The sequence below is a fragment of the Lissotriton helveticus genome, chromosome 1_1, assembly GCF_964261635.1.
Source record: "Lissotriton helveticus chromosome 1_1, aLisHel1.1, whole genome shotgun sequence".
NCBI lineage: Eukaryota > Metazoa > Chordata > Amphibia > Caudata > Salamandridae > Lissotriton > Lissotriton helveticus.
Genome location: NC_136057.1, coordinates 1,295,237,291 through 1,295,251,833, shown reverse-complemented (window position 1 = coordinate 1,295,251,833; position 14,543 = coordinate 1,295,237,291). Strand labels below are relative to the sequence as shown.

The window sequence follows — 14,543 nt, the reverse complement described above, 5'->3', positions numbered from 1 at the left end:
GCGCAGTGCGGGGAAGATGTTGGGCTTTTGTTTAAGTATTGATATTAATCACAGCTTGTGAAGGAGCTGTGATTAACATGAATACTTAAACAAAAGCCCGCAGTCTCTCTCGCAGCCTCGCTTTACTAACAAAAGAGTAGAGCAAGTTTAAAACACAGCGTGAAGTACACACTGTGTTTTTAAACTTACTCTACTCTTTTGTTAGTAAAGCGCAGCGCGGGGAAGATGTTGGGCTTTTGTTTAAGTATTGATATTAATCACAGCTTGTGAAGGAGCTGTGATTAACATGAATACTTAAACAAATAACGATGGCGCAAATTCTCCCGTTTATCCAGTCCTGCCTGTGTGCGTGCTCTACACACTGGAGTGCGTGCTCACGGTAACAGAGGTGCGCGCGCGCCTTAGTGGGAACAGTGGTTATAGCTAACTTTTTTCTCATTCATCTTCTGCCATCTTTCTAGTTCCTGTGTTTCCACATTCAGATTCTCCCTGACAACACCCCCACTTAAATGTTATTATAATTTCTACTTCTCGCCTTTTTCTTAATAGCGCTTCCACTTTTTCCTCCTCCTTTCTGATTTCTCTGTGCATTTCTACTATGTTCTCCCATCCTGTGTTTTGACTGCCTATTAAACCTATTTGCTTAAAGTGTACTTTCATCTTGTTCATAACTGCATTTACCACTTGACATCCAAGCCCTTCCATATTCCTTCACACCTGCCAGCCGTGCCCTATTTCTGTCCTGAATGAGTAGTTAATTTGCAGTCAGTTAAATTCAAAAATGATAAAACAATTGACTAAATATCACATTAAAACATCCCATTTAGCCAATACTCCATACATCTTTGCTCCCGTCACTCTATATATGGAATTTACTTAACAGTTCAAATAAAAGCAGATCTGCAGACATAAAGGATGGTGCTCTTATAATTGTGTTTTTTTAGTTGTGATCAATAGTTTCTGAGCAGCGTTCATATATTCAATGATTTTAGTGGTGTGTTGTGGATTGCTGAGGGAAACACACAAATGACTGTTAGGAGAGGAGCAGATTTCAGACCAATATGGAATAAAATCAGTAGTGGGTCGCCAGCCAGATCAATATTGGTTTGTTTCTTTCTTTAATTTTTTTTTATTGCATTTCAAAAATGTTTAATTTGTTTAATGTTAAAGAGAAGGACATTTTCTTGTAAATCAGGCTGCCTTCGCCTATAAAAATATGAGTTTATAACATCTTAGACATGCAAGTGATTGCTTAACACATTTTTATCTTCAGCATATGAGGCATGGCTAAGTGAATATTTACAATTATTTTAAATAATGAATCCGGTATCTTTTATTGAATTGTTCAGGGATGTTGAATGAGAGAAATGACGATTGTAGACACTTGTCTCAGGGATTGTCATTAACTTATCTTTGTGCGTCTATTTCTTTCCAAATCATTGTTTTAAGGATCAGGCAGGAAGTGTTTAGGACATAGCAAGTTTCAAGAAATGGCACTTGGTGTGAAAGTCTTTGTTTAGTAAGGCGATATTTAAGGTTCGATTTCTGAAATTTGCTTCAACCTTGTGACTTAAAGATAAAACCTTACACTTGACTACTCTCAGCATTGGTTCCAATTAGAGTATGTTATGTCTTTGATGGGGTGTTTAAAAGCAAAACCCAAAGATGTAACCTTTGATTTTAGGTAGAAAAGCGATTTCCAGAAGCTGCCCCGCTGATCAACGCCTATTCTCAAGTACTTATATGTGGCAACCTCATTCGATGATATTATGTTTTATTTTCCAGGAATCTGTTTTTTGTACCCCAGATACTACCACTTTAGTTTTATCAAATTAATTATCATGTAATGGTTTGAGTCAAAAAGCACAAATGTAGTAATAAGTCTTTGCAGAACTACCGCTGTTTTGCTCAGTAGGACAATATTATTGGTGTATTGTAGGGATAAATGATTCCTGTTTACCTTGTTGAAAGACAACTTAAGATAGACAAGACAAATGTGAGTAATAGTGTTGGAATAAATGAATGATTTGTGCAATGAAAGTTAAAGCCAAAATATTGTCAAGAGTTCCCAAGGCAGAGTGAAAACCTTTCTGATTAAAATGTTCAAACCCTGCGAGGAAGCCCCTTCTTCTAGCTCTGTTAGCAGAATTGCTGTGATTAATTTGACTTCCACATCTAGTAGTGCTATTAGTCTGTAATTAGACAAAGTTGTAGTTAGTTTTCTTGTAGATTGGTTTTAGGATTGACCCAAGAATCTCATACATCTTGAAGTTGAGTGCAGTTATTGCTTTGCGGGTACAGAAAATCTGATCAGAATTAGACATCCTGCTTAAAAAGATTGGTAAGGATGCCAATTGGGCTTGGGCCTCTATCGGATAACGTGTTTTGAATGGAGTGAGCAACATTGCTACCCTTAAAGAAGTAGGTTGAAACCCTTAGGGCCGTTTCTCCTTTCACCTCAGTTGCTCATGGGGAGAGGGCACCCCATTATAATTTAATGATGTGCTCAATCCAAGTTTCTTAGAGACCTAACTGCCTAGTAAATAAACATATCTTTTTCCAACTTGTTTATGGAGGAGCAGAACGGTTTCCAGTTTTTGTTAGCACAAATTAAAATAGTCTCGTATATTTTTTTATGTGCTTGTGTCTTGGAGTATTCAATTGCTTTTGTATAAGCTTTTCTTCTCTCACCTTAAATATCTGATTTTGATTAAATGGTAATCTCTTTAATATTCTAAGTTATCTATCCCACTCCTTTTTTGACCAAAGAGGCTGGGAGACCCAACTAAGTTCAATATTAGATGAATGTAATGAAACTCTGTTTATGTTCTTCCTGGTTTGTAATTTTTCCAGAAACGTTGTTACTGTTTCTCATTATAACTAATTGGTTTGGTCAGGTCATAGTGAATTGCTGTCAACCAGGCCTTAATACTTCCCTCACTTAAAGCAGAGACAGCATCTCTATTTCTCGGCCATTTAATTCTTTCAACAAAATATTCTCCTGGTGCACAGTTCTTCAAGCCAACTGGGCGATTTAAAGTGTTAACTGTGAACTCTTGGGTAAAGTAATCTCTTTCACATCTTTTTACTATTTGTATTTGGCTGCAGATTGTAATAAAGAAAGATCAATCATTATAGTAATCTTACACTAGACCTCTGCAGAAAGAGAAGTGAATGGGATACATTGACGTTTAACCCAGAGTATAGCAGGTAGACTGTAGTGGTTTGCCTAAATAATCCTTTCTTTGTGAATGTCAGTTGGGGGAAGGATGATATTATATGTGTAGTCCTCCTACTGTATTCTCCTCAAATATTGTGAACATGAGATTTAGATTGGAATCTCTAGTGACTATCCTCATGGTACTCCCATTTCCAAATAGAGGGTGGGCTTCTGCAATTCAAATTCCAAACCCTTCTTTGTTTTATGCAATTGGTTAATATAAACATTTATCCTTAGCACAGACATTCTAGTTCAAGCATGCTTATAATCTCTTAAGCTCTTGTGGGCGGTGTTTAATCAGTCTTTACTTGTACCCGATAATACAAATTGTATTTTCTTTCCTGTTGTCAATCCTCCATTTCACTAGAAAAAAAGAGAAATTATGTCCATATCCGGGTTAGTAGAATTACAGAATACCTCTTGCTCTCTTTTCCACTCATTTGCCCTCTTAGGACAAGATCACAAAAGTATCTGCTTATTTATCTGCTTGATTTCACTACACCCCATCTGAATGGTTTCTTTAGTGCACCATTTACACATTATAGGGACTCTCGTTTGGACTTCCTCACTGCGAGAAATGAATACATTTTAAGATTTCTAGATGTGCTACAAATCCAATATACCACTAGAAATCCATCTTAGAAATAAGTAGGAGGTAATGAGTGAATAATCTTCCAAGCATTCAAAGATGACACAGAGCTCTCATATGGTATATATCAAAACTGCTAAAGTAATTTAAAAGTGATATCTTTGCTGGCAATAAGTAGTTTTTATGTTTATTTTGTACCCGCAGGCTGCAGAAATGATCGAGGTTGTGTGTAACGACCGCTTGGGGAAGAAAGTCCGGGTGAAGTGCAAGTATCCTTTGAGAAAGCAAACATTGTGTGCTTTAGAATGGCCTACCTGCGAAGAGTGAAAAAGCTTTTAAGATCTCCTGCCAGATAATTGGTTGGTCTCACTTTCAGGGTGACTTTTAAATTGGACTCAGAACCCCTCCCCGACATCTAGGAGTGTTTAAAGAATGTTAGCCCGCATATACTCCGCATTTCCCTTTGGAGGAATTCAATTGGTATTACGGAGTTGGGCAGCTGAAATTCCAAAGATGCTTTTTTTTTTAGATTTTTTTAATCTAGATGCTTAAATACACAGGCTGCTTGATTGAGGTAGAAGTACAAATTTTATATATATATATATATATATATAAATCTTATTTGAAGACGGAGACGAGAAGCGTTTTATATATATATATATATATATGTGTATATATGTATGTATATATGTATGTATTTGCTTCCGGGATCTTCAAACTCCGGAAGGAGTAAGACGTTCGACCCCCAACAACCGCAATTGTGAATTTGAAAGAACTTGGTGTGTACGAGCCGACAAGGTGGCGGACCGGAAGATCAAGAAACCGGCGGTTACAGACTCGTCGAACAAGTAAGCTAACACAGCGGTTTGGTGGGTGAAAAGTAAAGTGCATAGGCGCACTGCTTACCAATCATTATACCGGGGCAGCTCAGACGCCGTGTAACAACCATTTAGCATTGCAAGCATGTCGGCTGACAGTGTTCGAGACCGCGAGGCATTGGCATCAACAATGTTTTCCGATAGTTCTCCTCTCCCCACCAACATCCGGGGGAGGACTGACAATGGCGCCAGCAGTAGCAGCAGCACAGCATTAAGAGACCTGTTTAAGATATTAGAAAAGAAATCCCGTAGTGAACAATCTAAACGTTGGGAATCCAAATCATTACAGAGGTATGTTGAGGTAAACCGCATCCCACGCGGTCTACGCATACTAACAGCTCCCACGTACGAGGATCCTAATCCCGATCTGATGAAAGAATGGGCGGAATGTAACCTGGAGGCATCACGCCGCCGAGTCCAGATTTTAATTAAATATGCGGACATCGATCGGGCCAAATTACTAACTGAAATTGAAGCCATTCAGGAGCAATTAGAAAGTATGGGCGAAGATGAGGAAAGAGCCAGGCTCACAAAGGCAATGAATGAACGTTTGAAAAAAGAGGAAGCAAAAATTATTGAGAGAAAAACATATAAGTTCCAACGAGATCGTAATGATTACGACTTAGGACAAATTTTCACGTTCTCCAGAAAATATGACTCATTGCGAAGTGGGACAAGCAAACCTCAAACAAAAGCCCAAAATGATTCGACAAAATAAAGGACAAGCTGATACGACTAACTCCACTCTCAGTTCTGATATTGATACAGAATCGGACGCAGAACGTCGCAAAAAAGCCCAGGCAGAAGGTATCCCGAAACCCTCACCGGGACAAGAGATTGTTTTTTTTATGCCAGCCAAAGCTTCAAACCCTGAGATCGAGCACACAGCAGAAACACGCAAACAGTGGGCAAACTTCAGGAGGCGCCAGAGGCACAGGGCGGCCAAGAGGAGGATATCAGAAAAGGAAGAGAGGTGGGGGGCAGGGACCTGCAGCCCAGCAAAATTAATTGGAGGTAAGAATCGAACGATTATCAACCTAACCCCTTTAAGTTTAACTCCTAAGGAAGAAGAGATACTTAATCTGGGGTTATCTTTTGCATCACAGTGTAACTTCAATTATCCCGCGACAAGATGTGACTTTTATAAAGCGGTGAGAAAACTCAAGCTGCGAAAATTATATGCACTTAAAGCTAAGCCAAAAGATGCAATGCTGCCCCCCAGTGGGAATGTTGATATCGTGAGTAATGCACCCCAAGGTACCAGGATTATTACGGAATTATGGGAGACGGAGGGGACAGGTTATGAAGGAACTTCACAAATTATAAGAGGAACTTGTGAATTGTATGAATCAGGCAATAGATCATCAGTTAAAACTCCATTCAGACCCCCTTCAATATTCACCCCGGTACTTCCAAGAGATGCTATTGACATCTTTCACGAGAATGTTGTTGGACAATTGAAAGAATTACAAAGAAACATATCTAAAACCAAAAGAAAACATGAGGGACTATCGCAAGGATATAAAGCCCTCACAACCCGCCTATCCAAAGAAAAAGAAGTCATTATAAGAGGGAGTGATCAGGGCGGGAACATAGTACTGATGACGAAAATGAACTATGATAAGGAGGCTTTTTCCCAACTAAATAACAGAGACTGTTATGAGCGCATTAAGGCGCAGACTTTGACAGCCATCAAATTGGAATACCATCAAAAATTATCTCATTGGAAATCAACAAAACTAATTAGTGATGCTGAGTACAAATACCTCAAACTCGATAATCCAGTTACACCCATCATGTACTTTATCCCCAAAGTGCACAAAAATCCATTACATCCGCCTGGCAGGCCGATCATTTCTGCAAGAGGCAGCCTGCTTGAACATACATCGATATACATAGACTACTTTTTACAAGGCTATGTACAAAAACTTGATTCCTATGTGCAAGACACGGGTGATTTTTTGGGGAAAACGAAACACATTGATTGGGTACCTGGTGATTGGTTAATAGCGTTGGATGTTACTTCGCTATATACCAGTATTGCACATATACATGGACTGTCAGCGGTAAAACATTATCTATCAAGACGTGCCCCTATATTGGGAGATCATAATGAAATGTTATTGGAAATGTTAGAATTTTGTTTAACAAACAACATTTTTATGTTTAACAACCTAATGTACCAGCAATTACAAGGGGTGGCGATGGGGGCAAGCTTCTCCACGAGCTTCGCATGTTTGCACATGGGAGCTTGGGAGGAGCTAGTACTCAGGGCTACACACCAACAAACTGTTGAAAATAATGTGATCGCTTGGTATCGTTTTATTGACGATTTACTTGTAATATGGAGAGGCAGTGAGGAAGCAGCGTTGAATTTTATTGATAACATCAATCAGAATGATTTGAATCTCAAATTCACTGCTACACTTAGAGTGCAATCACATTTTTTTTTATATATCTTTTTATTAATAGAAGAAAAACAAGAGGAAATAGTACACATATCGGGCATCATACAATAGAGCACTTTACACAATAGTGAGCAGGCGGATAAGCCAATGTGATAAAATCAAGCACAGAGTATGAAATGTCAACATTAATGGTATGTTATAGAAGAAAAACAATACAATCAACAACCCCGTTAAGCTGATACCCTCAAGGCCCGTTGTGACGGAGTCCTGGCGTCCCCCCCCCCCCCTGGATTCTTTCCCCCTGAGCCTTTACCTCATCCCGGGGACGTCCACACGAACACTGGCCGTCCAAACCCTCGGGTCCGCACCCGAGCCGGAACAATAACATTGACCCACAGTCCCCCGCCTCTCTCTCCAATACAGGAGCCAATCACGGACCTACAAGCACCGGAAGCACTTCGCCTTAACCCCGGAAGTCCCGCCTCGGAGGTAGCGTCAGAAACGGTGAAAAGCAACCCGAACAGTGGAGGCAGCGTCGGAGAATCGTGGCAGGATACTCAGGCTGGATCTGGAGACGGAGGAGATGAGCCAACCGAAGCAGACGAGTGGTCGGAGGAGTGGTGGAACCCTTAAGGAGGAAGCTGAAGAGCGGCCGTAGCTCACCTAGAGAGCTACGGCAGACCGCGTGAGTACCTTTAACCGCCCCTGGAGCGCGCTAGGTGCTCTCTGTACATATTGTAGATAATCTCCACCCTTGTAGGCACTAAGCACTTAGAGTAAGCACTGTAACGTACTGTACAGCATTTGCACCGTGCACGGCCCCGGTCCCCCGTCACGTCCTGAACACCCTTGTTAACCCACCATCTTTGTCTTTGCCTACCGACCCTCTTCCCCGTTACCACCTTCCCTCACCACCTTCCGCTCCGCCCTTTCACCTCCCGGTGTTGGTAGTGGCATACTTGCCGAGTCCCTGTTCGGACTAACGGTCCCTCTCTCTCTTCTTGCCCTCCGAGGTCTCTCCACCAACAACGAAGACCAGGTACCCGGCAAGGACCATCCGAAGGGAGCTACACCCCACAGACGCCGGATCCGACCATCAGGAGTCCACTGTTTTCAACTCTTGCGTGACTGTTGTACTGCGAATAAAAACCCTAACTATAGCACACTATCTCCGGCCTCCTTGCCTGATTTACCGGCCCGCGGACACCCCACGACCACATCTGGTGTCAGAAGTGGGATCTGCTGGTAGCATGGAGGCCGTCATGAAGAGAATGGCCGAATCCCAGGAGCAGCTGGGGAAGCTCATGGAACAATTCTTGAAAACTGCCGAAGACGACAGGGGCCAACTCCATGACGTCTTGAAAGGACAAGGAACAGTGCAGGAACAAGCATTGGGGAAATTGACTGACGTCCTGGGACAACCCCGACCCATGACCTCTCTCCCTTCCGTGGTGTTACAGAAATATGTCCCCGGCGAAGACCCCGATTATTTCTTTACCAATTTCGAGAGGTTGTCGCAAGCCGCGAACTGGCCTATGGAACGATGGGGCCAGTACCTGGGTCCCCTGCTTACAGGAGACCTGCAGGCCGCCTACCAGCAGGCCAACATCCAAGGCAACACCCCGTATCCGGACATCAAAAAGTGCATCCTTGAACGTTTGGGAGTGGACGATGATACGTACAGGATGAAGCTCAGGCAGACCAAAGAAGGGCCCCAAGAAAATCCTCGGGCTCTGTCCTTCCGGATCAGGGATCTTTTCAACCGGTGGCTCAAACCGGAGGCTTCCACAAAAGAGGACATCATTGAAAAGATCTGTCTCGAGCAGTTCCTAAACTCCCTTCATCCCGCCACGCAGAGATGGGTACGACAACATACCCGGCTCACCCTGGAGACGGCTGTTGAAATCGCTTGTGCGTATGGACGAGCTCAAGACCTGCAACGGGGTAAGGACGAAGCCACCCACAGGCCCCACCCCTCCAACACCAACCGATTCCCCAGGCCTCCGCAACCCCGAAGACCAGAACCGGCTCCTCTCTTGCCCTCCCCGATCCTATACCGTCCCCCCAACCCTGGACCCCAATGCTATCATTGTGGGAACTACGGACACATAGCCCGCATGTGTCCCCAAAAGGAGGTACCAATGGAAATCGGATTGGTACGGAACTACGTCTGCCACACGCCCGGGGCTGCTCCCCCTCCATTTCACTGTCCCGTGGACATAGATGGACAAGAGGTTCTGGCCCTCGCAGACACCGGGTGCCGACAAAGCGTCCTCCGTCCACAGGACTTGGTTCTCCACCAGAAGACCCCAACAGGAGCAGTAGCCATCCAGTGCGTGCACGGCGTCACGAAACATTACCCCACCACGCGGGTTCGGGTGCAACATCCCGGTGATCCAGGAACCGACCTCACAGTGGGACTCATACCAGCTTTACCGGAACAGGCAATCCTGGGGAGCGACTACCCCGGTCTCCCGACGCTGCTCCAGGATACAACGGACTCCCTGGCCCAGTGGTGGAAGGAGGCCCCCTACCCTCAGACCCCGACCGGAACCCCTACGGAACCGAAACCCCATAAAAGCAAGAAACAGAAAAGACAGGAGAAGATGTCATACGCCTCTGCGTATCCAGTGGAGGTGGAGGAACACCCATGGCAGACGGACCAGGAGTTCCGCGGGGCTCAACAGGAGGATCCGCACCTACAGGAAGCCTGGGGAAGGGCCCTAGAAAACGAAGACCCTACACAAGTAGGTCCATATTTCTTTAGGAAAAGGGGATTGCTGTACAGAAAGGGTGGCCCACAACAACCTCCTCAATTGTTGATTCCTAGCCCCTTCCGGGACAAGGTCCTTTTTCTGGCCCACAGTCACCTGTTAGGAGGACATTTCGGGGAGGAAAAGACTAGCCAATCGGTCCTTGACCGTTTCTACTGGCCTGGAATATATCAGCACATAAAATCCTATTGCCGCGAGTGTGCTATATGTCAAAAGAACAGTCGGTACAGACCCCCTAGGGCACCCCTGTGTCCCTTGCCCCTCATTGACATACCGTTCAGCCGGGTGGGAATGGACATTATAGGGCCCCTACTGCCCTCCCGAAGCGGTTGCCGATATGCTCTTGTCATCGTGGACTATGCCACGCGCTTCCCTGAAGCCTTTCCGCTACGCCAGCCCACAGCCCAGAACATCGCCAAGGCGCTTATCACTCTGTTTTCCCGTGTAGGCTTCCCCCGTGAGATCCTCACGGATCAGGGCACGCCCTTCGTTTCTGCCCTGATGAAGCAAGTCTGCTCAAGGCTAGGGATCAAACAAATCAGGACCTCTGCCTACCACCCCCAAACAGATGGTTTGGTTGAACGCTACAATGCCACCTTAAAGCAGACCCTAAAGAAGATGTTGGGACTGGAGACTAAGCGGTGGGAGGAGCTCCTCCCGCTGGCCCTTTTTGCCATCCGGTGTAAACCCCAGAGCAGTACTGGTTACTCCCCATACGAGTTGCTGTATGGAAGACCCCCTCGTACCCTGCTGGAGATGGCACAGGAAGCCTGGGAGGCTGACCCGGACCGCACACGTCCTTTACCCGAGTACGTCAACAACTTAAAAACCCATCTAGCACAGATCCGAGACATAGTCAAACAAAATATGGAAAAAGCCCAAGACAACCAGAAAAGGCAGTACGATAAGGGCGCCAAGACTAGGACGTTTTCCGTTGGAGACCTGGTCCTCCTAATGATGCCCTCTTCCGACCATAAACTCCTGGGTCAGTGGCAAGGACCCTACGCCGTCCTGCGGCAGGTGACCCCGGTCACATATGAGAGCGAGCTCGACCCCACTAAAGGCACGGCCCAGATCTACCATGTGAACCATCTGAAGAAATGGGAGGGACCCCGTCCTGTCCTGTTGGGACGCAGTCCCCCGGTTCCCTTTCCCTTTGATCCCTGTCTAGACCCTGCCCTGAGCCCGGGACAAATCCATGCACTCCACTAAGCCCTGTCCCCCGTAAAGACGGTTTTCTCATCGTACCCAGGAAGAACCACCGTCACCAAACACACAATAGACACTGAACCAGGGAAAGTGGTACGGTTGCGTCCTTACCGTGTCCCTGAAGCACGAAGGACAGTCATAAGAAGAGAAATCGAGGACATGTTAAAGATGGGGATCATCGAACCATCAATCAGTAAATGGAACTCCCCGATAGTTCTGGTGCCGAAACCTGACGGGTCTGTCAGGTTTTGTATAGACTTCCGCGAAGTGAACAAAGTGTCCAGATTCGACACATACCCCTTGCCGAGAGTCGATGAAATGGTCGAACGGATAGGGAAGGCCAAATTCACCTCCACCCTCGACCTCTGCAAGGGTTATTGGCAGATTCCTCTCCGAGACCAAGATAAGAAAAAGACAGCCTTCTCCACCCCGGAGGGGCTGTTCCAATTCATTGTCATGCCTTTTGGACTCCACGGAGCCCCCGCCACCTTCCAGCGTGCGATGAACCAGGTCCTGCGGCCACACACGGAGTATGCAGGAGCCTACCTCGATGACATCGTCATCTACAGCGACAGCTGGGAACAACACCTAGTCCACCTACATGACGTTGTCTCTTCCTTGGGCTCCTTTGGCTTTTCCATTAACCCCGCCAAAACCACCCTGGCTGCCCAAACCGTCCAGTACCTGGGGTTCCTGTTGGGCGAAGGTATGATCAGACCCCAGAAATCCAAAACCGAAGCCATAGAGACCCTTCCCTTTCCGAGAACGAAAAAGGATCTCCGTGCATTTCTCGGGCTCCTCGGTTATTACAGGAGGTTCGTGCCCAACTTCTCTCAGAGAGCTGCACCTCTTACGGATCTCCTCAAAAAGACTACCCATACCGAGCACGCCCTGAAGCATCCTAACCCCCTCATATGGCAGGCGTTCACTGACCTGAAGGGAGCCCTAACCTCCAGTCCTGTCCTGGTGAGCCCTGACTACACCCGGCCCTTCATCCTCCAGACAGACGCCTCCGACCAGGGATTAGGGGCTGTCCTGTCACAAAAAGACGAGCAAGGGAATGAAAAGCCCATTCTATATCTTAGCCGAAAACTGTTCCCCAGGGAACTGAACTATGCAGTGGTTGAAAAAGAGGCCCTTGCCATCAAGTGGGCTATCGAAACCTTGAGATACTACCTGGAGGGTCGTGACTTCACAATTTATACGGACCATGCCCCCTTGGAGTGGATGGCCCGGAACAAAGGACACAACGACCGGGTCCTCCGCTGGTTCCTTTCCCTCCAGCCCTTTCACTTCCGTACCCAACACCGAAAAGGGTCCGAACAAGGCAACGCCGATTTTTTGTCCCGGTACCCCCTCTCGCCCTCTCCTGCCCGTACAAAAAGGACAGCTAGGGGAAGGGGATGTGACGGAGTCCCGGCGTCCCCCCCCCCCCCTGGATTCTTTCCCCCTGAGCCTTTACCTCATCCCGGGGACGTCCACACGAACACTGGCCGTCCAAACCCTCGGGTCCGCACCCGAGCCGGAACAATAACATTGACCCACAGTCCCCCGCCTCTCTCTCCAATACAGGAGCCAATCACGGACCTACAAGCACCAGAAGCACTTCGCCTTAACCCCGGAAGTCCCGCCTCGGAGGTAGCGTCAGAAACGGTGAAAAGCAACCCGAACAGTGGAGGCAGCGTCGGAGAATCGTGGCAGGATACTCAGGCTGGATCTGGAGACGGAGGAGAGGAGCCAACCGAAGCAGACGAGTGGTCGGAGGAGTGGTGGAACCCTTAAGGAGGAAGCTGAAGAGCGGCCGTAGCTCACCTGGAGAGCTACGGCAGACCGCGTGAGTACCTTTAACTGCCCCTGGAGCGCGCTAGGTGCTCTCTGTACATATTGTAGATAATCTCCACCCTTGTAGGCACTAAGCACTTAGAGTAAGCACTGTAACGTACTGTACAGCATTTGCACCGTGCACGGCCCCGGTCCCCCGTCACGTCCTGAACACCCTTGTTAATCCACCATCTTTGTCTTTGCCTACAGACCCTCTTCCCCGTTACCACCTTCCCTCACCACCTTCCGCTCCGCCCTTTCACCTCCCGGTGTTGGTAGTGGCATACTTGCCGAGTCCCTGTTCGGACTAACGGTCCCTCTCTCTCTTCTTGCCCTCCGAGGTCTCTCCACCAACAACGAAGACCAGGTACCCGGCAAGGACCATCCGAAGGGAGCTACACCCCACAGACGCCGGATCCGACCATCAGGAGTCCACTGTTTTCAACTCTTGCGTGACTGTTGTACTGCGAATAAAAACCCTAACTATAGCACACTATCTCCGGCCTCCTTGCCTGATTTACCGGCCCGCGGACACCCCACGACCACACCCGTCCACCCACGACTCAGGATAATGTAGACTAGAGTAGACACCCAGAAATGTGGAAAAGATCGAATCAGGATAGGCAAACACCTCTCGTATAAAGGGGAAAGGAAAGAAAAAGGCCATAGAACTAAACAAAGACAAAACACCCCCACCCCCCCATTCCCCCCACCCTGCACCCCTGCAATGGCTACGGCCTGACCCCACTAGCAGCGTGCCTGTCACCCAAAAACTAAGAACTAAAAGAAGGAAAGAGTGGAGGAGGAGATGTCATACAGGCTCCCGGTGTCCCGTATTCCCCGCCAGAAGCAAACTACCCCTAAGTATAGTCAAAACATTATATAAGCAGCGATTACAAGCCAAACAAACCGGGGAAGTTTACAAAAACCGCCTGACTCCCGCATCATTATAAGCTGCAATTCCCGTTTCAAGTGAAGTCTTTATATTAAACCCAGGCTATAAAACTCATCCCTGGCCCTTGCGATCTTTCGTGCGAGCTCTCTCCGCTCGAACCGCCATCTTGACAGGAGAATCAAAAAATTCAAGAAAGTCAAAACCAATACAGTAGGATCGAATCCACAGTTGTAGCACTCGAAGTCCCCAAACCAAACGAAGATATCCGTCCATCAACAGTAAGTCACGAAAATGTAGTGAAACCAACTGGGAGGGGAAGAATGATAAATCAGTCTGATAGGCACTGAGGACATTATCCAGGAGTATAAGATCGGCTGTGTCCCTCTTAGGCGGTATCGCCATTGAGAATGATGATTTTTGGGTAGTTCCGAGTTCGTAAGCTGTTGTTCGGGAGCTGACAAAAAACACCAGATCTGGTTTCAGTACGGGGCCCTCTGTCTCAGGCGAGATCTGCTTCGCGGGTAACACAGCGTGTTTTAAATCTGGCAAAGGGTCGTAGTCCGGTCTCAAGCACATATTTTCAGCTGTTACGACCATTTTATGGATGATGGCGGAGACTTGCGAGTGAAGCGCCCCAATGGTGGCCATTACGGTCTGCAGCGATGGCGTACATTCCGCCCGTTCCATCTCCTCTAACAAAGCGACAAATCAGAGCTGTAACCCCGGAGGTCGACTACTCCGGGGCGACA

At 46.7% G+C, this 14,543-nt stretch overlaps 1 protein-coding gene across 2 annotated transcripts in view; it reads left to right on the top strand.

Annotated features, from left to right (window-relative positions):
- The window catches only part of UBL5 (ubiquitin like 5), a 113,646-nt gene that overhangs the window by 61,534 nt on the left and 37,569 nt on the right, over nucleotides 1–14,543 (top strand). For both annotated transcript variants that reach the window (XM_078681033.1, XM_078681024.1), the window contains one exon: nucleotides 4,014–4,078. In XM_078681033.1, coding sequence (XP_078537159.1) covers nucleotides 4,023–4,078 — 56 coding nt within the window. In that variant the 5' untranslated portion in view covers nucleotides 4,014–4,022. The remainder of the gene's footprint in view (nucleotides 1–4,013; nucleotides 4,079–14,543) is intronic.